Source organism: Lepidochelys kempii, chromosome 2, assembly GCF_965140265.1.
Source record: "Lepidochelys kempii isolate rLepKem1 chromosome 2, rLepKem1.hap2, whole genome shotgun sequence".
Taxonomy (NCBI): Eukaryota; Metazoa; Chordata; order Testudines; family Cheloniidae; genus Lepidochelys; species Lepidochelys kempii.
In genome coordinates this window covers 36,422,519-36,448,285 of record NC_133257.1, presented here as the reverse complement: position 1 = coordinate 36,448,285, position 25,767 = coordinate 36,422,519, and the positions used below count along the sequence as shown (strand labels likewise).

Sequence of the window (25,767 nt, the reverse complement as noted above, 5' to 3'; positions counted from 1 at the left end):
ACATGATATCTTCCTTTTACTGTACTTGTAACATCACAAACATGTCATCTCCCATTTTGCAGAAGTCGTTGCAACCTCCAGATTAAAATCCCCAAACTCTAGCATCTTCATTCTGCTATTTTTAAAAAATTTGCAATTAGAGTCTGATTCTATTAGGAGTCAAGCACTTGTGCAATGTGCTGAGGACCCTGAACTTCCGGTGAAGTCAATGGGAATTGAGGATGTTCAGCAGAGAAGCATAACGCACAGTCATAAGTAGTGGAAATTTTCTATTTATGCTATGTGCTTGACATGAATGTTGACAGCTTAGTTTTTATTACATTTTGCTTTTCTCCTTGTAAGCTATTCGGTCATCCTGAACACATTAAAATAAGGTTCCAGTTTTCACCACCGTATACTCCATGTTTATTGTATGTGTGGCTATAATTGTGTTCTGTAATATGTCAGAAATAATGTTTTTATAGACCTCTGAGACTATAAAGCTCAATAAAACAACTAATTGTTATTATTTTTATACATTATATTTATTTGTAATTTCAGGTTCTAGTTCATTTGAATCTCAAAAAATGGACCGACCATCTATTTCAGTGACTTCTCCCATGAGTCCTGGCATGTTGAGGGATGTTCCACAGTTCTTGTCTGGACAACTTTCAGTATGTAAACATTTGTTTAATCCTCTCATATTGCTTTTTATAACATACACAATTTTTATGCAAAATGCCAGCTAGCTGTAAAATAAAGTTCTTGTAAGAACCTAGTTCTCTTCTTTAGTGCCATGTTTCTCAGTCTAGGCAGGGCATACCTTTTAAAGTGCAGCCTTTTCATCATCTATTGGGAATTTAAATATATCCATTAAGCTATAAGAGTGATATTCTGAGACATATAGGGTCAAATTTTCAAATGTGCCTGAATCTTGCCTCCAGCTGTATATGTGCAATTGAGTGCCCACACTTTTTGAGCAATAATTCTTACCCATGCATTTGACAAAATTTTTCACCGCATGCATGGATGTTAATACTTGAAAAATCCACACATAGGTGCTTATGTGTATAAAGTCGCAGACACTCATCTATCCACTCTGTGAAAAATTTGGCCCATGTTTTCAACAATTTAAAGAGTACTGTTCTCTCCACTGATTCCTCATGGTGCTCACTTTCATTCTCCCCATCCTCACTGTGACCAAAGCTCATCCAAAAAATCCACAAATACATCCTCTGAAATGATGATTTTTGGACTAAGCTAAAGGTTTGGGGGCTTTTTATGCTCTCAAATGATATTTAGAACTCCAGGGTGGGATTTTCAAAAGTGCTGAGCATTGGCCTAACTCTATACCCATTGAAGTCAATGGTGAAGCTATTGGTAATTTCACTGGGAGCAGAGTTAGGCCGCTGTTGAACACATTTGAAAATCTCACCATTATATTTTTTAAAAAATGTTTATAGGTACATGATCAGTGTGATATAAAAAAACGTACAGAATCTAGAGAAGGTGTTCATAAAATTCTCACAACTGATGCAATGGTATGTAGAGATGATGGGAGTGAATATTTTTTTCCGGTGAAGTCAGTAGTCTGTTCTGATACCTTTTAGCTGTGGATGAGACATTATTTGTTTTGCTTATCAGCACAACCATCTGTAACTATTTTTCTTTAATTTCCTGTACTGCTCTGCTGTTGAACTACTTTGCGAGACTGTATTATTTGGAAAAGTGAGATTTAGATATCCTCAATGTAGAGCGACTAGTAGGTGTGGAGACTGCAAAAATATTTGCGCTAGTTTAAAATACAAGAACAAGGAGACACAAACTTGGGTTATCAAAGATACAAACATTAAAGTTTCTTTATTTAAGGATTACTATATAGAATAACTTTTCAAGTATAGCAAAACATAATGAAAATATAAATAAAAAAGGACTTAGCCAATCATATGTAAAAGAGAAAAAATATTATGGCCATAGCTACGGCCTCAAAGCAGGGGACAAGACAAGAGTGACTTCCTGGCTTTCCTAACTCCAGAAACATCCCCCTCTGTAGCTAAATACAAAATTTGCAAAGCTTTAAGGTGAGATTTTTTTAGATGAGGGAGTAATACTGTTTATTCTCCAGATTGTTGTGATGTCACACTTTGAGATAATGAAAACTCAGGTTGCTTATGAGCTAATATTAGGGGATCTGGAGGAATGGTCTGATTTAGTCACTGCAATTGCAGAAATCACCAAAAAAAAAAAAAATGTCAAAAAGCTATATTACTGAGGGTTGATGTTTGCCTATTTTTAATGAATTTTATTTTCAGTCTCTACATTTAAATGTCTTTTAAATATTTTCTTTTTAAAATGTCTTCCCCTCAAAGAAAACCAAATGGCATTAGGAGGAATTCAGAGAAATCTTTGCACTCTTCGGACTGACTTATGTACTATCATGCATCAAGCAAAAATGAGTTTTCTTTCACAAATATTTTTCACAGAACCTTTTCTAGAACCACTTAATTCTTCCTTCTTTGTGATAGACAAACCCTCTGAGTCACACAGAGTCTTATTTCCTGTCTTTTGTTTTCATCCATAAGTTTAGTTTACTTTTTCTTTGTCTACTGATGAACTGTTTCCCTGCTTTAATCAATAAAGCAGCTGATTTTCAGAGTACTGAGCATCCACAACTCCAGTTGACTGAAATGGAAGCTGCAAGTGTTCAGTATCTCTACAAATCAAGCTCTAGCTCTCTTAAACTGGGCACCTAAAATTAGTGGACACTTCTGAAAAGCAGATATCTTTTGCTGCCAGCAGAAAGAAAGTTAAGGTAGGGAGGTGATTAGTATGAAAATTATTATTTCTTCAAATCTCCCTTGATCACTCCCTACGTGAAAATACTTACAGCCTTCATTTTACTTTCCTTCAAAAAGATGTAAGTAGAGTATGTCTGTCCATAAAGTATTCTGGATCACAACTCCGATCATCATGGATTGGCAGAGCCTATTTGTTGCTACCTGTGCAGCCCACTTTTTGCTGCAGCTGCCACAGGGGCCTTATATTTCAGTGATGGATGTAGTGGGTTGTGCTTAGTCCCTGCTTCCTGGAACATAGGGATGTCTGCTGTCACCCTAGAAGATTCAGTGCATGGGAAGAGGCGTGGCACTTACCAAGCAGCTGTCCTAGTCTGAAATAGAGCTGGTCAAAATTTTTCTACTGAAAAATGTTCCCAGAAAAAAAAAAGGGGGTTTCATTAGAAACAAAATATTTTATGGGAAATTTTCATTTCTGAGAGTAAAAAAACTTTATGGAAATATGCTTAATTTTATTTTGTATTGAAATTGTAATTTAGTTTTGGTTTTTTGAGAACTAAAATTATTGAAATGTCAAAATTTTTGTTTTTTCCCCTTCAGCCTCCTTTGTCCCTTTTGCCACTGAAAGCAGTGATATCAGTTGGATTCCCCTTTACACACACTTTTTCTTTTCTTTTCTTTTTTCTTTTTTCATCTTTCCCACCATAGCTTTCCAAAAGTTACTTAATTTTGGAAATGTGAAAGAGTGGCAAAAAGAGAAATGAGACACTCTAAATTGACTTGTCAGAAGTTGAGGAAATTTCGATCAGTTACAGAGTTGGCATCTTTCTTTCTCTGTTGTAATCCGTGTTGTTGTAGCTGTGTTGGTCCCAAGATACTAGAGAAACAAGGTGCGTGAAGTAATATCTTTTATTGGACCGACTTCTCTCACCAACGTAAATTGATCCAATAAGAGATATTGCCTTACTCACCTTTGTCTTTCTTTCTTTCTTTCTTTCTTTCTTTCTTTCTTTCTTTCTTTCTTTCTTTCTGTAATTTTTCCAAAGTTGGAGCATGTGGCAACAAAATTCAAATTTTTGAAATTTTGAAAATTCTGATAAAATATTTGCTATTTTTTGGCAAAAAAAAAAGAAAAATTGTTCCATTTTGAATTCTGAGAAATGGAAGCAACTTCAACATTTTTTGTGAAATTATTTTTTCCATCAGCTGTGCTCTGAAGATCTTGAGGTTGGTGAGCAGCCATCTGACTCCTCTCAGGAGAGACTGAGGTGTTGGAGAGGGAGGGAAAGACTAATATTCCAAAACCACTCAGAATGAGTTTGGCATGGTGTCTGGTTGGGAAGGAAAATACTGCAGAATCCAGGGTCTATATGGGAAGGAGGATATATGAAGATGCTGTTGGAGGTGTGAGCATTGTGAGAGGAGTGTGTGTGTGGATAAGTGCAAGGGATAGTGCTGGTCTGGGTAAGAGAGAAGGTCAAAGGAAAAGTGGTGATGGCTTCCTGTCTGCTCTCGGAAAATTCTTGGAGGATATAGAAGGTTGCCTGGCCTCCCATACCAGTAGACACTATCAGATATTGTCAGGGTAGTTAGTGTGTTGTAGGATGTGCTGTAACAGAGGGCTGCTGGGATTGATGGAGGCCTCTGTAGTTCTGTTAGAGGTGTGCATAGTGTGGATACATGTCTGCATTTGTGTGTGCTTATCCAAACTCCACTACCCATTTTTAAAAGTTTTTATTGGTAGTATTTTGGGACTACAGTATATATTTTTGTTATCTGCAGGCTGGTTTATTGCTTGCTCTTTCAGCAAAAAATGTTCATAACTGCACACATTAAACCAGCCCCAACAAAGCAAAAGTACTGATATGGGGTTGATTTCCTGCATGCTACTGTATGTATTTTGGCAGTGCTATGGACAGGATTTCATTTTCCTCATACATACTTTGGCTATGCCTGATGCTGGCGTCCTGCATACTTCTATGTGTACAATGTTTTTAAAATGCTGAGGGTGAAATCTTGTGTGCTCTCACCTGTATTTTGGCATCAGCGTGGATGAGATGTTGTGTATTATGTTTGTGTAACTGGGCAATGCCAAGAGTCTGGAGCTTTATTTTGGCCCTTGAAACATAAAACCAAAGAAGGCTGCCTGAGCCCATAACTTGCTATATTCCTTGGCCAAAATGTTCAGACTTAGGTACTGTGACAAAGTTCCTGCTCTACCTTGGTGGGTCTTGCTCTTATTGGCGGATTTGCTCGCCTTGGAGCTTCACGGCAGCACTCAGCTTGACCGTTTTTCTGAATTCACAGTCCAGGTTGACTCCTCCTGTGTCTGACCAGGAGTTGGGAGGATTTGGGGGGGGCAGCTCGGGCCCGCCCTCTACTCCGGGTTCCAGCCCAGGGTCCTGTGGAATGCAGCTGTCTAGAGTGTCTCCTGGAACAGCTGTGCAACAGCTACAACTCCTGGGCTACTTCCCCATGGCCTCTTCCCAACACCTTCTTTATCCTCACCGCAGGACCTTCCTCCTGGTGTCTGATAATGCTTGTACACCTCAGTCCTCCAAGAGTCTGCGTTCTGACTCTCAGCTCCGAGTGCCTCTTGCTCCCAGCTCCCCACACGCACACCACAAACTGAAGTGAGCTCCTTTTGAAAACCCAGGTGCCCTGATTAGCCTGATTGATTCTAGCAGCTTCTTGATTGGCTGCAGGTGTTCTAATCAGCCTATCTTAATTGTCTCTAGAAGGTTCCTGATTGTTGTGGAACCTTCCCTGTTACCTTACCCAGGGAAAAGGGACTTACTTAGCCTGGGGCTAATATATCTGCCTTCTATTACTCTCATATAGCCATCTAGCCCAACCCTGTCACATATCCCCCCGCTCTGCTCAACACTACGGGGTTGGGCAACTTGGGACGTCAGGCAGTGTACTCGTGACAAGCCATCTGCATTGCCATGGTGGCTTCCAACCCGGTGTTGTGTGGTGAATTGGAAAGGTTGTAGGGACAAGAACCATCTGGTCACCCTTGCGTTCTTCTCTTTATTTTGCTGCATCCACTGGAAGGGTGCATAGTCGGTCACAAGGGTAAACCGTCTTCCCAGAAGGTAATAACGTAGTGTTTCCATGGCCCATTTCACAGCTAGGCACTCTCTTTCAACTACGGCATACTTCTGCTCTCTCGGGAGGAGTTTCCTGCTGAGGTAGAGGATTGGGTGTTCTTCATCTCCGACCATTTGCGATAGGACAGCTCCCAATCCTACTTCAGATGCATCTGTTTGTAAAATGAATTCTTTGTTGAAGTCTGGGGCTATAAGCACGGGGTTACTGCAGAGGGCTGTCTGTAGATCCATAGTAGAGAATGCTTTCTCTGCGGCATCTGTCCACTTCACCATGTCTGGACCACGGGCTTTTATCAGATCTGTCAGGGGACTCGCTCTGGTATCAAAATGGAGAATACATCGTCGGTAGTACCCCACCACACCAAGGAATGCCCGGACTTGCTTTTTCCGATTCGGCCAGGGCCAATTTTGGATAGCCTCTAGTTTGTTTAGTTGGGGCTTGACCATGCCCCTTCCTATGATGTAGCCAAAGTATTTAGCCTCGGCTAGCCCTATAGCACACTTGGCTGGGTTGGCTGTGAGGCCAGCCTGTCTTAGCGTGTCCAGAACCGCTTCCACCTTTCCTAAGTGGGTTTCCCAGTCAGGGGTGTGAATAATCACATCATCCAGGTATGCTGCTGCATAACTGGTATGGGGCCGAAGGTGCTTGTCCTGATCTGCTCCTGCATATTATTTCCCTGGATCGGGGTCTCTTGGGCCTGTCTTAATTGATTCTAGCAGCTTCTTGATTGGCTGCAGGTGTTCTTATCAGCCTGTCTTAATTGTCTCCAGAAGATTCCTGATTGTTCTGGAACCTTCCCTGTTACCTTACCCAGGGAAAACTTACCCTGGGGCTAATATATCTGCCTTCTATTACTCTCCTGTAGCCATCTAGCCCGATCCTGTCACAGTACCTAAAAGTAAGTACCCAAGATTTTCAAAAAGGCTGTGTATCCACAACTCCCATTAAAGTTAATAAAAGCCCGGACTACTTGGCACCTTAGAAAAAAGGGCCAATTATTTAGGTGTCTAAATGCGGAGTTAGGTTCCTAACTTTATGCATTTCAGTTTTCCCCAATGCCCCAAACAAAAGTAAGAAAAAATTTAGTGTGTGTTTTTGGAGGGCAATGTTTACTGAATTGATTCTCATCTCTCAAGGGCTGTAATATAAGTGTTATTTAGACACTTCGAGTGTGATGCAGTCACCCTATATTTTGCATTCTCTTTCCCTGTGTATTCTTGGTCCTCTCTCATTTTCCCTTTGTTGCAGTTAATGTCTCTATACTTATTCTGTAACGGGAAAGACAGGCTGTGTCCTCTGGGGATATACTGTAAATCCAGAATTGACCATTAGGGAGTAATGGAATTTGTTACTAGCCTCACTTTTCCACCAAAAGGCTGAGAGAATCAGCAGATCATCTTACCTTATAAAAAACTCCTATCTCCATAAATATTTGCCGTGTTCAAATGCATATTTCATATAGGCTAATTCTGTGTAGTTACACAAAAAATGTGTATGTTATCATATGCTAATTTAATTTGAATAATTTATTGTCCATGTTTTGCAGAGGTTTGGCCTCTTTGCAGGAAGTAACATGTGTTGTAGTTATTTTTTTTCATTATTATTTGCTTTACTTGCTGCCTTTCTCTTTACATTTCACTTACTTATTTTCCTTTAAATGTATTTGCTTTCATTTGCTCCAAAAAAGCAGCATTTGAGCCTTGGTATTGTTTGTTTCATTACTACATTCTGACTATTTCTTCAGTGCTGCATGAAAAGAATAACTTGGAGACAGTCCTGAGGTGGTTAGAATTAAAGATTGAAAAAAATGCTCTTTAGAACTCACAAATGAGTAGATATGTAAAATCACAATTACACACTTTTGCACCAGATAGAGAAGCCCTGCAGAAAAGATATAAAGTATATGATTATTTGCCTATTCAATTGAACCCCATTATATCTCTATGCATCTCATTATATCTACCATGTATATTCAGCAGTTAAAAACATTATAACAAAAATATATTTCATCACAAATTAATTTCTGTGGGATACTGGAAAGGGGATTGATAGATGCACTAGTCATAATGATGTGCATAGACTGTATGTTTGTTGAGGGAGATGAGATTTGATTGGTTCAGTGAAAGAAGGGAAAAAAACTGGAACAAGTTGGTATTTATTATTGGTTGGTTTATTTGTGGAGGTGGCATTGCTTTACAAAACAAAACCTGTTTTAACAAAGGCTGTCTCTGTGTTTTAGAATTGTTCTTTAATGGCATATGGTAATGTCTAATATTGTTTTAGGAGAATCTGTGTTGGATTACCATTGTTAACCTAGGGCCCAACCAAACCTGTGATAAGCACCCCAGCTCTCAGTTCCTACTGCAGTGAGTGAGAGTCGAGGGTGTTCAGTTCATTGTAGGAGCGATTCAGTCTCTTAGGATTGTGACCAGTCTGTGAGGCTAAAGACATTGGAGTAGACCTGGAATAGAGGAACTCTGTATTTTTTTAAAGTTGTTACAATATGGGAGAATCATGAAGACCTTGAAATCCTATTTTTTACTTTGGAGCCAGATTTGACACATTCACTCACATTGGGCTAGATACAGTCTATCTTGGGTAAGGGACAGCATGCAGCTGTGCCACTGCAGGAGCGGACCACGGGACAAACTGTGACAGAGGGTATGTCTACACTGGAGTTGGAGGTGTAATTTCCAGCTCAGATAGATGTCTGTGCACTAGCTTTGATTGTACTAGTGTGCTAAAGGAACAAGTGGTGTGGGTGGCAGTATGGGCTAGCCTTCCGAGTAAATATCCAGTGTCCCAGCTGGGTTTGTACACGGGGAGTAAAAGCCCATCACTCATGTTGCCACTTCTATTTTTAGCATGGCAACTCAACCAAAGCTAGTGTGTGTATGTCTACTCAAGCTGGAAATTACACCACCAGTTCCAGTGTAGATGTACCCTGAGAGAGTCACAACTCTTCTCAGACTCCCCCTTGCTTTGGTGTGAGTTTCTTCTCCCCTTTTCATGGAGCAGCTTATTCCAGCAAGAAAAGCCACGTTTGCAGTCCCAGCCCCTCTCCACACCTTCTCTGCCCTTACAGGAGGGAGTGCTGGGCAAGTAGTCCCTTCTTTCTTCACCCTGTGGTAGAGCAAGTCTTAGCTGGGCCAACCGATGAACAGGGGTGGTGAAACAATTTTTATAGATGGGATGCTGAGAACCATTGAACCAAACTGTAAACCCTGTATATGATGGAAACCACTTCAAGCCAGAGGGTGCAGCAGCACCCCCAGCACCCCTACTTCCAGCGTCTATGCCGGTGGAGTGAATGGGACTTTCGTACTTCCCTGCACAGCCGTATCTAGCCTATTGGATAATACCTTACTCTGTGAATAGTCACACTGAAATCCTTGGGATTATCTGCAGAGTAAGGTGTCAATAAGGTGACAGAATGGTCAAATTGTACAGAGTGTGATTCCTAACTATTGCTAAATTTTTCAGGACTCATTTCATGCAAGAGTTTTCTGTATGCACCATATGTCATTCCTGTCATGACTGGTAGGGAATGGAAATACATTATCACACCTTTTCCCCAGTGCTAATATCCAACTGCGCCAACTTCAGTTTAAGGGTTGCTACAGCGTGTATGAGGGCTGCTGGTACAAATGCTACTTTAGACTGTGGAAAAGGGGAATAAAACCTGGAATTGCTGTATTAGTTTCTAGCCTCTCAGTGCACACTTTAAGCTTTCTGACAGAGATATTCAGGCTGAATTAATATTTACTATTCCACTTTTAATTCCCACTGTACTCATTTTTTGCTTTAGTTAATATTATTTCTTAATCTGTTGAAAGCGTAATCAGTAGACAGACATACAGGGTGAATCCTGGCTTTGTTGAAGTCAATGTCAAAACTTCCATTGACTTCAGTGGGGCCAGAATTTCACCACAGAGTTTTGACATGCTTCAGTAACATATGTGCAGATTTAATTTATGCACTGCATTAAAATAGTTTGTTTTGGATAAATATGTCTTTGGTGTAAAGCTGTGTTTAAAGTAATAGTTGTGTGTCTTTGTTTTTACTTTTGGTCTTTTAGTTTCCAGCGTGTTGTCTTTTTTGGTTTTGTTTTATTGCTTTTTCTTTAATTTTGCTTACCAGAGCCAAAGCCTTAGTAGAAGAACAACGCCTTTTGTTCCTAGGGTTCAGGTAAAGGCCTCGTCTGCCTGATAGAAACTAAAGTTGTGTTCTTTTCTTTTGTTTATTTTGGAAAATGCATAGTAGGAAAACGTTACGTTTGGGTCTGTTTTCCCATTGTTTTAATGTGTTGTTTAAAACCATATTAACACATTTCATACCATCTTGTGAGCAGCTTGTAAAATTTTGCATGGGGGTTAAATATTAAATTAAAATTTAAAGAGACAATTAGCTTTAGTTTTGCTACTTTTGTGATATATATTTAAACTCACACAGGTTTCAGCAGTGATAATGGCTATGTGTTCTGCATACATACATACATACACATATTGTACAAGTAGTAAATAATCTTGTGCTGTGGATGTTTGATCTCATTATACCAAGGTTGATGTCTCTTTAAATCATTCATTATCATTACTTAACACATCCTTTTTTGCATTTTCCAATTAATAGTAGTTCCTTCAGTGGAAGATTGGCAAATAAATTTGTACCTTGTCTAAAGAAATGAATTTTGTGTATATTATACTCAGTGCTTGCATTTTGAAAAGTAGGTTGATTTAATCAAAACCTGATTTAATTAAATAATAATTTCTGTCTGCCTCTGATCATTGAGTTTATTGAGTTTTACAGTCCTATTTGGGTACAAGTTGTTTGCCTTTTTTCATTAGGAAACCCTTAAGGTACTGTAGATTAACTCAAATGTAGGTTGTACTAATATGTTACACCGCTTCGGTTGTTTTGCTGCATGTTTTTTCAGTTTTTTATATGTAGAATATTACCTGATTTTGTTACAAAATATTTTTATGGAAATGTTCACTTTTTGTTTGAGAATTGTATAATTTTTACATATATTGCTCAGTCATTGCCCAAGGAAAGGTGAAAATGAAAGGTTCCAAATGATGAGAGTGAGATTTTTAATTTTCATAGTGAAATGGAAAAGTGCTCATAGTATTAACTTGAAGGGAAACGTTACACGAGATAGGTTAGACAGCAGAAAATGGTTTGGCTGGGATTAAGGTTTAATAAGCAAAGCATACTGACTAATTTTTCCCAACAATTTATGATTTCCCTAAAGTGGTATATACAAATGCCTGATTATAAGTTCAGAATAAAAATGTGAGAAAAATTTGGAGCAAAAGGTTAAAAGCTTGGTAATATTGTTTAAAATATTATGTGCTACTGATATGTAGTGGGTATCTAGTAAGAACGTCAGTGCAGATCGTTTAATATGTGACTGATGTTGATGGTTTATGAAGTTGGCAATCAAAATGGAAAACAAAAGTTGTATACAAATTCAAACACAAATTGTTAAAAGCCCAGGAAGGCCAAGTACTGGCCACTACCTTATGTATAATTTAAATGATTCATTTATATTTCTCTTCTGCTTAGATATTTTCAAAAGAAACTATGAATTAGCAATTTCATCTGACAAGCAAGAGTTCAATTGAAAAGCAAAAATTATCCTAAATTCCATGATTTTATGAAGTATTATAATTTAGAAGCACATGTGGTAGCCCATCATTTTAAATTACATTAAATATGACAAAAATCCTGATATAAATCCCATTTAAAATAATTTCATTGAATAATTTCATTTATTTCATTGAAGAATGAAAGGTATCTTCATTTGATCAAATGATCGTGTTACTCATGATTAAGAGAGTAAAAATAACAATAATTCTGTATACAGCATTACCGCAAATTACATGAGAGTGTAAGGAATAAGCATCTCCAACACTGATTATTTATTACAGTTCTACTACTCAAGGGCTCTATTCAGATGAAATTATATTTTTGCACATTGTCCATGGAGCCTTTACAGGCCTTTATGCGTATCCTTCTACAGAGTATAATTCTGGTCAAAGAGTCAAATGTTGCTTGGCATGGTTCTCAGGAAGCTTATACTCATGGCTTTGACACCATCACCCTAACTAACATGAGAAACCAAATCATGCCTCCCAATATGCCCATATTCAGTAGGAAGGTAGATGGATTAAACTGGATTAGTGTACAGATCTCAGGGATGTTCACACATCACTGTCAGTACCTATTCATTTAATCATTCTGAAAGATTGGGTTTGCCCCTGATTCCACTGTCAGCTTCCCCGCTGTTTCCCCCACACCCTCCCACCTCTCACCACAACCACACTCCCTCTCTATCCCCTGAGTCCCTGGGTATATTTTTAACCTTCACTACTACTTCAATAAAAAGAAAAGGAATACTTGTGGCACCTTAGAGACTAACAAATTTATTTGAGCATAAGCTTTCGTGAGCTACAGCTCACCCATGAAAGCTTATGCTCAAATAAATTTGTTAGTCTCTAAGATGCCACAAGTACTCCTTTTCTTTTTGCGGATACAGACTAACACGGCTGCTACTCTGAAACCTACTACTTCAATGTATGCCACACATGGGTATGTATGTATGTACACCATGCACCCGAGTCTGGAAATTTTTGGTAAGCAGTTTCCATTGGTCTGCACATGCACAGTTATTTTCCAAAATAAGAGTATAAAGGGCAGTGTGGATAGACACCTCTCCAGGTCCTTCTTATCACCACATGGCCTGAGTTGGAACCTTCCATGTCTACTTCGATCTTCCTTTACTGTGAACCTATGAATACAATCTGTAAATAGTTTTTGACAGATTAGTATTTTCTTGTGTTTAGCACACTAGCATAGTTAGTTTTGTTCTTCCTGCTCCAGGGAGCTTCTCTCTTCGAAGAAGGACTTTTCCAAGAGTTCATGGGTTCAAGAACTGTGTCTGTCAAGGTTCCTCCCCCACTCTGAACTCTAGGGTACAGATGTGGGGACCTGCATGAAAAACCTCCTAAGCTTATCTTTACCAGCTTAGGTCAAAACTTCCCCAAGGTACAAAATATTCCACCCGTCGTCCTTGGATTGGCCGCTACCACCACCAAACTAATACTGGTTACTGGGGAAGAGCTGTTTGGACGTGTCTTTCCCCCCAAAATACTTCCCAAAACCTTGCACCCCACTTCCTGGACAAGGTTTGGTAAAAAGCCTCACCAATTTGCCTAGGTGACTACAGACCCAGACCCTTGGATCTTAAGAACAATGAACAATCCTCCCAACACTTGCACCCCCCCTTTCCTGGGAAATGTTGGATAAAAAGCCTCACCAATTTGCATGGGTGACCACAGACCCAAACCCTTGGATCTGAGAACAATGAAAAAGCATTCAGTTTTCTTACAAGAAGACTTTTAATAAAAATAGAAGTAAATAGAAATAAAGAAATCCCCCCTGTAAAATCAGGATGGTAGATATCTTACAGGGTAATTAGATTCAAAAACATAGAGAACCCCTCTAGGCAAAACCTTAAGTTACAAAAAAGATACACAGACAGAAATAGTTATTCTATTCAGCACAATTCTTTTCTCAGCCATTTAAAGAAATCATAATCTAACACATACCTAGCTAGATTACTTACTAAAAGTTCTAAGACTCCATTCCTGGTCTATCCCCGACAAAGACCAGCATATATACAGACCCTTTGTTTCTCTCCCTCCTCCCAGCTTTTGAAAGTATCTTGTCTCCTCATTGGTCATTTTGGTCAGGTGCCAGCGAGGTTACCTTTAGCTTCTTAACCCTTTACAGGTGAGAGCAGCTTTCCCCTGGCCAGGAGGGATTTCAAAGGGGTTTACCCTTCCCTTTATATTTATGACATGCCCCCCAAATCTCAGCTAGGGTGAAACACTGGCTGGGATTTCTTCCTGGAGCTCTAGGAAAAACAGAGTTAATAAGACACATGCATCTCTAAATATACTACCAAGTACATAAAGACTAACAATATTTTCCACATCTCAAGGACGATTTTAACCAGTTGATTCTGGGAAACTTTCACGGGAGAGTGCATCAGCCACTTTGTTAGAAGCTCCTGAGATGTGTTGGATGTCGAAATCAAAATCTTGGAGAGCTAAACTCCACTGAAGAAGTTTTTTGTTAGTTTCTTTGACGGTGTGAAGCCACTTCAGTGCAGCATGGTCGGTTTGCAGGTGGAAACGCCGTCCCCAAACATATGGGCGTAGCTTTTCCAGAGCGTAGACAATGGCGTAACATTCTTTTTCAGTGACTGACCAGTTGCTTTCCCTCTCAGACAGTTTTTTGCTGAGAAACACTACAGGGTGGAATTCTTGATCAGGTCCTTTCTGCATTAAAACTGCTCCCACACCACGCTCGGACGCATCTGTGGTTACTAGGAACGGTTTGTCAAAGTCTGGGGCCCTTAATACAGGGTCAGACATGAGTGTCGCTTTAAGCTTGTTAAAGGCCTTCTGACACTTTTCAGTCCACTGAACAGCATTTGGCTGTTTCTTTTTGGTTAGGTCTGTCAGTGGGGCGGCAATTTGGCTGTAGTGCGGTACAAATCGTCTATAATAACCGGCCAAGCCTAAGAAGGATTGAACCTGTTTCTTTGACTTTGGGACAGGCCACTTTTGGATAGCATCCACTTTGGCCTGTAGGGGGCTGATAGTTCCTTGACCCACCTGGTGTCCAAGGTAAGTCACTCTGTTTAGGCCTATTTGACACTTCTTAGCCTTAACAGTTAGTCCTGCCTCCCTTATGCGCTCAAGGACTTTGTGTAGATGTTCCAGGTGGTCTGCCCAGGAATCCGAAAATATGGCCACATCGTCAAGGTAGGCGACTGCATATTCTCCTAATCCCACTAGGAGACCATCTACAAGTCTTTGGAAAGTGGCGGGTGCATTTCGCAGCCCGAAAGGGAGTACATTAAATTCATATAGCCCGAGATGTGTGGTGAAGGCTCACCTTTCCTTGGCAGATTCATCTAGCGGTACCTGCCAGTACCCCTTGGTTAAGTCCAAGGTAGAGATGAACTGGGCCCGTCCCAGTTTCTCTAATAGTTCATCTGTGCATGGCATTGGATAGTTGTCTGGGCGAGTTACAGCATTTAGCTTACGGTAGTCCACGCAAAAACGTGTTTCCCCATCCGGTTTGGGAACTAGAACCACTGGAGATGCCCATGCACTTTCAGAGGGGCGGATTACACCCATCTGTAACATATCCTGGATCTCCCGTTCTATAGCAGTTTTAGCTTGAGGAGACACCCGGTAAGGTTGGACCCTAATTGGGTGAGCATTACCTGTGTCAATGGAGTGGTATGCCCATTCAGTCAGTCCTGGGGTGGCTGAGAACGTTGGCACGTAGCTAGTGCACAGCTCCTGGATCTGCTGTCGCTGCATACGCCCAAGGGTCTTGGAGAGGTTCACCTCTTCCACACCACCAGCACATTTCCCTTCGTAGTAGACACCTTCAGGCCACTCAGCGTCGTCTCCTCCCTGGGCTGTAAACTGACAAACCTTTAATTCTCTGGAATAAAAGGGCTTTAGAGAATTAATATGGTACACCTTAGGCTTTCGGTTGGAGGTGGGGAATGCTATGAGATAATTAACAGCTCCCAGGCGCTCCTGGACCGTGAATGGCCCTTCCCACGATACTTCCATTTTATGGGCCTGGGGCGCCTTTAAGACCATGACCTGGTCTCCTACTTTGAAGGAATGCTCTCTGGCATGTTTATCATACCAGGCTTTTTGCTCTTTTTGAGCATCCTGTAAGTTTTCTCTAGCAAGGGCTAAAGAGGTTCGGAGGGTGTTTTGTAGGTTGGTTACAAAGTCCAGAATGTTAGTTCCTGGAGAAGGTGTAAATCCCTCCCATTGCTGCTTCACCACCTGCAATGGCCCCTTAACCTCACGGCCATATACAAGTTCAAATGGGGAAAACCCTAAACTGGGATGGGGTACAGCTCTGTAGGCAAAGAGCAACTGCTGCAACACTAGGTCCCAATCATTGGAGTGCTCATTTACGAATTTACGTATCATGGCCCCCAAAGTTCCATTAAACTTCTCCACCATGACATTTGTTTGATGGTGGTAAGGAGTGGCAACCAAGTGATTTACCCCATGAGCTTCCAAAGGTTTTTCATAGTTCCTGCCAGGAAATTAGTCCCTGCATCTGTGAGGATGTCGGAGGGCCAACCTACCCTGGCAAAAATGTCTGCTAGTGCCTGGCACACACTTTTAGCCCTGGTGTTGCTTAGAGCTACTGCTTCCGGCCATCGGGTGGCAAAATCCATGAAAGTCAGTATGTACTGCTTTCCTCTGGGTGTCTTTTTCGGAAAAGGACCCAGAATATCCACAGCTACTCGCTGAAATGGAACTTCAATGATGGGGAGTGGCTGGAGAGGGGCTTTGACCTGGTCTTGGGGTTTTCCCACTCTTTGGCACACCTCACAAGACTGGACATAGGTAGAAACATCCTTGCCCATTCCCTCCCAGTGGAATGACCCCCCCCAAATGGTCTTTGGTCCTGTTCACCCCAGCATGGCCACTAGGGTGATCATGGGCTAAGCTCAAGAGCTTGGCCCGGTATTTAGTTGGAACTACCAACTGTCTCTGAGGATGCCAGTCTTCCTGATGTCCCCCAGAAAGAGTTTCCTTGTATAAAAGTCCTCTTTCTACAACAAACCTGGATCGATTAGAAGAGCTGAGAGGCGGTGGGTTGCTCCGTGCCGCCGTCCAAGCTCTCTGGAGGCTTTCATCTGCTTCCTGTTCGGTCTGGAACTGTTCCCTTGATGCTGGAGACATCAGTTCCTCATTGGATTGGGGACCTAGGCTTGGTCCCTCTGGAAGCGATATAGGGGATGGAGCTGTTTCTGTTGACTGTGAACCGCTCTCCGCGGGTGCACTATGTTGGGATTCAGGCTCCAGCTGAGCCTCTTGTGTAGGGTTATCGGCTGCTGCCAGTTCAGGTTCAGTGGGGCCCTTTATATTTATGACAGTGTTTCCTGCTTCTGTTCCTTCTCTATCAACGACAATGTCCTGCACTGCCTCTGTTGCCTTGCGGAGGCTCATATCACCTCCAGTTTGCAGTATCTGCCGTGCCTTCCCTCTCCGAACTCATGAGGGACCAGAGCTTGGTCTGCAGAAGCACTCATGGAGTAGCCCATGAGACCCCATTCAGATTCAGACTGGGAAGACCTGCCTGTACAACTGTAATGGGGATGATCATGCCTAGTGGTCAGAGCCAGGGTCAGAACTGGGATTATGAATCCAGAGTGAGGCGGGAGTGAGAGCAGGGCTGGAGTAGGACTAGAAACAGGGCTGGAGCAAGAGCAAGGCTGGAACAATTTAGGCTTAGGGAGACTGTTAGGGTTAAAGATGTGTACGACGTAGGATACATGAAGGCCACATGGGTATTGAAAAATGCAAAAGAAGGGCTAGAAATGTTCTATATTGGCCACAAATTAATACAGATAGAGTAAAATCCATTAAAGCTTGTGAAACATGCCAACAATACAGAGATAACCAAATAAAATGGCCTATGATGGTAAATGAAGAAATTTTGTCATCCTGGTCCAAAGTAGGCATGACTACTTTGCAGACTGCGAAATTTGCAGACTTTAAAGACAGACTTCCCTAGGCCAAGTTTCAAGCCCTTATTGATGAAGGCAGGCCGGTGGTGAAGACATCATGTCAAATGATAGTAGACACAGAAGATACTGCCTCTAGAGCCATCACCACTGCTCTAGTCATGAGGTATGAGTCATGGTTGCAATCTTCAGTGTTCCCCAGGGAGGTCCAGAATACCATTGATGAACCTTTGATGAGTCTAACCTCTTTAGTGAGAAGACCAATGAGTCTTTACACACTCAAAAAGACTCTAGAACCACCCTCTTCTCTCTGGGAATTTACACCCTGGCCCTGAAGAGGAACCATCACAAGCAACACTATAGACTCAGACCTCCTCCTCAGGCATCAATGTCCATATGAACCTCTATGTAAGAAACAAAGGGCTCAAAGACCCAGATGTATGCTTTCTTCTACTTCCACAACCACCTCCAACTCCACCCACCATCCAAGCAGTTCTTCTGCTGGTATGCTCAGGGACTGTGTACCACCATGGATGGCATGCCTCATTGCAACCTGAACCTTTAGTGGCTTTTTTATACACTTTGCTCTCAGCTGGGCAACAATAACTAAAGACAAGTGGGTACTAGATGACATCCACCAAGGCTATGTAATTGAGTTTATCTGACCTCTTCACCACAAACCCCCTTACTGCCTCCTTTTCAGGGATCACTCTCATGAGCAGATTCTATGTTAAGAGGAAAATTCTCTTCTCCAGAAAGTGGCCATAGAACTGATGCCCCCTCGATATGAGGGGAAGGAGTTCTACTCCCCATATTTCTTGGTCCCCAAGAAATCTGGTGGATGGAGACCGATTCTTGGCCTACAGCAACTTAATGTTTTCATCCAAAAATTAAAATTCTGCATGGTCACAGTGGCATCAATAATCCTCTTTCTGGAAGAGGGCACTTGGCTTTGGGTCTTTCATATAGACATTGACTCTTCCCACAGAAGGTTCCTCAGATTCCTCATTAGGGAGGACCACTTATAATTCAGAGTTCTTCCATTTGGCACCCAGAGTCTTCACAAAAGTCCTTTCAGCAGTGGCAGCTTGGATGAGACAAAACAGTTTCACCATCTTTCCATAGCTCAGAGACTGGCTCCTGATGGGCAGATCCAGCAGGGAAGTCCAGTCAGCAATAGCATTCCTACTCCAACTTTTCTCCCCCTTAGGAGTCTGGGTCAACCATCAAAAGTCTACTTTAACCCCTACAAGGTTGATAGACTTCGTAGGAGGAACACTGAACTCGACTACAGGAAGAGCCTATCTTCCCATCAAGAGATTACATGTTATGGGTGATCTAATAAAACAGGTCACCCTCAAACTGTTGACCTCAGTCAGGGCTTGCCTTTCTCTTCCTTATGTACCCACATTATACCATTTGCCGGATTCCATCTAAGCTGCCTATGGTGGTATTACTGCCTAACCTGGCATTAGTCCATCTACTCATCAGAAAAAGACAACATCAATGCCAAAGTAACAATTCCACCAAGGTTTTGGCTTCTCTTGCCTGGTGGGCAAAGTTGGAGAAAGTTTGGACGGGTATTCTTTTTCTCACACCTACACCCAAGGTAACTATAATCACAGATGTCTCTCTATGAGATTGTGGAGCTCATATGAACAATCACACTGCACAAGGCACCTGGACCCCTTAAGAGGCCAGGATGCACATCAACTTACTGGAATTAAGGGCAGTCTGTTGGGTCTGCAATGTATTCCTCCCACTCATCTGATCCTGACATAGCCAAGTAATGTCAGAAAATATGACTAATGTGCTATACATAAACAATAGTTGGGGACAAGATCCCTCCCCCTGTGTGTAAGGATGGTTGACCTCTAGAACTGGTATATCAGACATCACATAACTCTCTCAGCAGTATACTTACCAGGCACTCAGAACTCACTAGCAGACAGTTTCAGCAAACGTTTTTCAACAGACCAGGAATAGAAGATTCATGATTCTGTTCTCAATGAGATCTTCAATCAATGGAAACTCTGTCCTGGGATTGCTTTGCCTCACAAGGGAACAGTAAACTCACCCATACTGCTCCAGAACAGCTCTGGGCCAAGGCTTGAAGAACAATGCCCTTCTGTTACCCTGGACTGACCACCTCAGGTACAGCTTCCCTCCCATCCCACTGATACTATAGTTCTGCAAAATATCCCTCATGACAGGGCTTGGGTCATGCTCATTGTGCCCAAATAGCAGATGCAGTTCTGGTTCTCAGGCCTCCTGAGGATTTTATCCTGTCTGTATACCAAAATCTGCCCATTTCTGGATCTGCTGATGCAGCACAATGGTATGATCAAACGTTATAATTCTGGGCCACTCCAACTCAAGGCCTGGTATTTGGATGGAGTGCTCAAGTTAAATAGCAGTTCAATCCGTTCTCAACCAGAGCAGGAAGGATTCTACCAGGAAATATTATTCAGCCAAATGGAAACATTTCTCCTTTTGCTCATGACAGTCTTAAGAGTCTACTGGGATCCCTGATATCCTAGATTACCTATTTACCCTTAAGACATCGAGTTTCTCTGTCAGTTCCATATGGATCCATCTGGCAACAATCAAAGCTTTTCCTCCTGTCAAGGACCACATTGTCTGCACTCATCCTGCAATCACTAGATTGCTGAATGAACTTCTTAGATCTTTTTCATCGGTGGTGAAGCCAACATCTCAGTAGGCCCTCAACATTGCTCTTTCAGTTCCCACCAAACCTCCATTCAAACCATTAGCCACTTGCTCTATGTCCCATCTCTTGGTGAAAGTTGCCTTCCTAGTCATCCAGAAGGATGAGTGAGCTTGCAATGCTCATGGCAAATCTGCCATATGCCACCTTTTATAAAGAGAAGGTGTCTCTTTGCCTCCACCCAAAAGTCACCCCTAAAGTAGTTTTGTAGTTTCCTGTGAATCAAATCATCCTCGTACTGGTATTTTTTCCAAAACCACATGCTGCTGCTGAGGAAAGAAGGCTTCACTCCCTAGACATCTGATGTGCACTGACCTTTTATCTACAGAGAACAAAAGCAATTAGAAAGACACCTAGACTTCTTATTGCTTTGTGATCCCTTATTGCTAGTGTGGTCCCTATTCTAATACCCAACCTCTGTCCCTTCTGCTGTGGATCATAGCCAGATTTGTGATAAGCAAATGAACTGGAGAGGCATCGGTCCACACTGCCCTTTATACTCTCAGTTTGGAGCATGAAGAGAACTGCACATGTATAGTCCAACAGGCACTGCTTACTTAAAATTTCTGGTGTGGTGTGTGCATGCATACACAGGTGTGGTATACACATTTTGAAGAACCGCCAGTTTCAGGTAAGTAACCTTTATTTATGCTTCCAACAATCAGAATTTTTGTTCATTATTATTTTTTTCACTGCACAGAAAGGTTCCTGTTTCTCTCGTGCTTGCATCCTCCTTCTTGATCTGTGCTGGTTATACCATTTTTGGAAAAGTACAAGCCTGTATCTTGAACACTGATGTATTCACATCTTTGTGTTTCAGTTTAACTCCCAGTGAAGTTTTTTAATGCATACCGAGTGCTATTAGGCAACATTCTCCTGGGAAATTATATAGTCTTAAACATATTTCCCATTCACCATCTTTAATTAGCTTGACAGCCAGAATTGGCTGTGAACTACTGTTCTTCCTTACCTTGCAGTTTCAATTTGTCACACAAATATCAACAAGTTTAATCAAGTATAACAATGTATGCACTGCCAATGTATCAGTCCTGGCAAACAGGATGAGCCTGCTAGAGAAAACATGTATGTGTAGGTAGGCACCTTGAATAGCTATGATTTCCTGGAAGTTGTGCCTTTAAACTAGGATCAATCTAAGGGCTTGTCTACACTACCAGCCGGATTGATAGGCAGCGATCCATCCAGCAGGGGTCAATTTATCGTGTCTAGTATAGATGTGATAAATCAACCACCGATCGCTCTAGCGTCAACTCCGGTACTCCACCTCAATGAGAAGAGCAAGGGGAATCGATGGGAGAGTGTCTCCCATCGACACATTGCAGTGAAGACACCACAGTAAGTAGATGTAAGTATGTCGACTTCAGCTAAGTTGCGTAACTTAGATCGATTCCGCTCCTGCCCCCCTGTAGTGTAGACCAGCCCTAATTTGTGAGTGATGGGGCATTATCTTAACAGTCATTCATGTGTGTAGTTTGCCAGAAATCTCCATAGAGATTTGGTATTTCTTGTTCACAAGTGTTACTAGGAACAGTAACATTTCCAAATAAATACATTTCCATAGCAGATCAGTTCATGACGTTCCATTGTGCATGTAGACAGGAAATATAGGTGAAGTTGGTCCTCCCAGCTGAGCCCTACAATACTCTTTCCCACCCTCAGTAACATCTGCACCCACTATTGCCTGTTAGCACTCCTCCCATACTTGTTCCCAGCAGGCCAGAGAGCAGCCAAGGCAGCATTAGTCTGGTTTTGGCTATGCTCAGGAGCCACTCTTTATTTTGGGAAAGTAGTCAAAAGTTCATGTCAGCTACACCACAAACTTCCCCACCTGAGGAGTAACATCTGCATTTGTAGAAGCTTAATCTAAATAAAATTTTAAACAAAACCATCCCCCTGAGGTATCATTTGCTCAAAAATGACACAAAATAGAAAAGAACATATTATTTCAGCTATAAAACATTATAATTATAAAAATAATTATAATGCATAAAAATAAAGTATGCACATTATATATAAAAGGAGAAAAAAGCAAAGCTCAGTACCACCTAAGGTCGGTGGTGCTAACCATAGTCACCTCAGAGCCAAAGTTTGTATGGCAGAGGATGTCAGTAAAGCTTGTGGTCACCTTCAACGTTGACCTCTGCATGCAGTTATGTGAGAGTGCATCTCCCCACCTCGAGACATATGTACAGATGATTGGAACAAATCAATAAAGAAATCAAAGATACCATAATGTTAACAGGTGTAAATACAGTCTGTTTTTACATCTGTAAGATACAACTGTCTAAGTAAAGTATATCGTATATTATACACACAACATGTGCTCCTCCCTAATATTAAAATAACATTATCAAGGTTGCAAAGTCAAGCACTCAAAAATTATGAAATGCGAGAATTAAGGTTGTCTATGCAATCTTAATCCAGTCCCGTTATGCATATGCATTATGCTACAGTCTTTTATAACATTGTCACATACTATATTTTCAATGGGACCCCGGCCTCATTCAGTGCATAAAATGGATATTAATGAGCAGTTTTTCAATAGTTATTTTCACTCCATTGTTCAATGTGTGGCTCTAGCCCTTAATTACTGCACACTATTCAAATCCTGCTCTGAAGACAGAATTATCATGGGAATTTCTATGGTGCTCATCACAATAATATCTGAATGCTTCACAAACATTAATGAATTTATTTTCACACCAGCCCTGTGAGATGGGGGTCAGAGGGTGGCATTATCCCCATTTCACAGATGAGGAACTGAGGCACGAAGAGATTAAGGTCAAAATAATCCACTAGTTTTGGGTGTCCACTTTGAGATGCCTAGCATGTCTGATTTTTCATACTACTTAGCATTATATAACAATTAATATGTTCAAAGCACAGCTCACATTGACTTCAATTCCAGCTGCGAGTGCTCAGCCCTTCTACAAATAAGACCGCTGGGTCTCAAGTTGGGCACCCGTAGAACACAGAATTAGTGACCACCTATAAGAAGTTTGGTTTAAGTGACTTGCCCAACGTTGCATAGGAACTCGTTGACAAGGCAGGGATAGAATCCAGTTCCTGAGAAGAGTATTCTAGTGCCTTAAAAATGAGACCCTCCTTTTTCTTCCTGTAATTCCCTGCCTCATTCACCATACACCGTCCAACTTCTGCAACAGCAGAGGCAGGGATCATGCATACAATAGCTACCTTTATTACTCCCATGGCTCCTCATACACTCTGTCTCCCCTTTCCCACACCTCTCCCAACTTCCCCACTAGTTACCAGTCTCCTTCTCTTCCAGACCCTGCCTCCCTCTCTGCTCCTCATATAATCACAGTCTTCTTTCCCTCACCACCTACTGGAACCAGTCTCGTTGTGTTTCTCTCCTGGGCTCATACTGCCAGTCTCCTTGCCCAGCCAGTCCCAATCTCCCCACCTCAACCTCAACTCCTAGTTCCACTTCCCCTCTCCCCCATTCCAGCCTCCCGCATCCAGGCTCCTTGTCCCAATCTATTCCTGTAACCTGCCCCTCTCAGTCTTTCTCTTCTCCCTCAGCATTCAAATCAGGCACCTTCCTCCTCCATGCTGTCTGGGCCCAGCAGAGGGGGCTTTGAGAACACATGTGAAACCAGCTCCTTGCTCTCAGTTCTGGTGTCTGTTCTGGCCTGCAACAGCCCAGCGCAGGGAAAATCCTGCTCAGGTGTGTTGGTGGTAGCAGCAGGGGCAACCCATACAGTACTCTTTGATTAGGCAGGGGTGATACTGACAGTGCCCCCACCCACAGAGCTCTCTGCTTGGGAGTGATGTGGTGAGGCAGAACCTCCCTAGTGACCTCTCTGTGAGTGGGTGTGGGTGCCCAAGACATATGGGTGGTCAATGCAGCCCTCCACACCCAACTGTGCAACTTCAATGAACATCAATCCTCAGTTTGGGGGAAGGTTGCCAAAGCCCTCTGAATTGAGTGGTTGGGGGAACAGCCCTCTAGAGCTCTCTGTGTGAGTTCAAGATGTCGAGGGTAGCACCACTCCCTCCATCTTCTGTTTGGAGTAGTTATAGAGCCACCTAACTGGGAGTACAGAGGTGTCTCCATAAAGCTTCTTAGTGAGCTAGAGGCCCACTCTTCTCCTGAAGAGAAATTTTAGAGGAAGTGATAACGGGGAAGAGAGGCCGCCTCCTTCCTTTGAGCATCCATTTGAATATCACTGGCTGATGTTAGGCACCATAGTGATGGACTGGGGAGGAGAGAGGCCCTGGCCCACCAGAAAATGAAGCCGAGTGTTTGTAGTCATGTTCTACCAAAGTCACTGAAGTACTGGGAACTACAGAAGCCTGAGCCAGCTTTTTGTGTTTTAGTCATATGACCTGAGAAGTGTGCCAGCTGCCAAGGCCTGTCTCTGGTTGCCTGAAGACTAGAAGCTGTGGTGCCAGCTGATGTGCCCCTTCCCCTGGCCTAACCAAAGAGTGTGAATTAGAATCAGGAGAGGTGGTGTCAACCCCCAACCTCCTGCCCATCAGGAGTTGTAGTGTTGGCAACACCCATCACAAGATTTACCTCTGCTGGGATATGTCTGTGCATGGAGATGGGCTGCTCTGGTAGGCGTGGAGTGACAGGACTGAGCACTCCCCTCCCTGGCTCTAGTAGGTGCCACTAGTAGCTGCTGCTTCCTCTAAAATCTCTAGTTCTTCCTCTCTCTGGAGCAGACTTTCTTGTACAGATAGTCTGTTCTGTCAGCCTGTCTGTAATGATGTGTCAGTGATGTTATCACACTATCATGTGATACCCTGATAATTTTTAATACTTAATCCTGCTATGGGTACACCATTTACCCCTGAAGGAGTTCAATGGTCTAATGTAGATATGCTCTGTATGCGAGCAATATATATTTGGAAGCATAATGTTTAGGCTGGAATGTCTAAATAGCAGTTTGTTATGAGCTTCTAATACCTGTAGTTAAAAGGATACTCCATGGCTAATCTAGTTCTGAGATTAATTAATAATAAAAACAACTTGTACACCTAAATAAGATTTTTTTTGGCCTGTTGGTTTGGTTATTATGCTGAGTTGGATTGAGGAGGGAATCATCATAATGAAACATTCACCCACCCTTTCATCTGTTTGTGGAAAGCTCCTGAGAATTGAACATAAACATGCCTCCAAAACTATTCTGAATATCATTTGAACAGATCCATAATGCCTAGGGCTTCATTCCATAGTCTTTTTTCCCCAACAGGATATGAAACATTCATTCATTGTGAATAGAGCCCTTAGAAATGGCAAAATATTTAAAGACCCCATGTAGCTAAATACCATACAGCAGAACCCAAAACTACAAAAGGAACATAATTTTAAACAGTTCACTATTTGGAAATCAATGAGAAAGAAATAATATGCATATATGTGTGGGTTTTTTTTATGAAATAACTTTTGATACACATTGACTTTATTACAGTGTATCCTTTCATTTTTTTGCCTCACTACAATTTACAAAATGGGATACAAATTGTCTGGGTTGTAATAATAAAAACCATCACAGTTGAGGGGCTGAAGAGTAAAATGC

General features: G+C 41.8%; 1 protein-coding gene across 49 annotated transcripts in view; it reads left to right on the top strand.

Annotated features, from left to right (window-relative positions):
- The window catches only part of RIMS2 (regulating synaptic membrane exocytosis 2), a 748,357-nt gene that overhangs the window by 440,737 nt on the left and 281,853 nt on the right, over window positions 1–25,767 (top strand). For 34 of the 49 annotated variants that reach the window (XM_073330341.1, XM_073330373.1, XM_073330345.1 and 31 more), the window contains 2 exons: window positions 541–653; window positions 10,029–10,076. In XM_073330341.1, the coding sequence (XP_073186442.1) occupies window positions 541–653; window positions 10,029–10,076 (161 nt within the window). The remainder of the gene's footprint in view (window positions 1–540; window positions 654–10,028; window positions 10,077–25,767) is intronic. The other 15 variants (XM_073330352.1, XM_073330348.1, XM_073330364.1 and 12 more) reach the window with 1 other exon arrangement.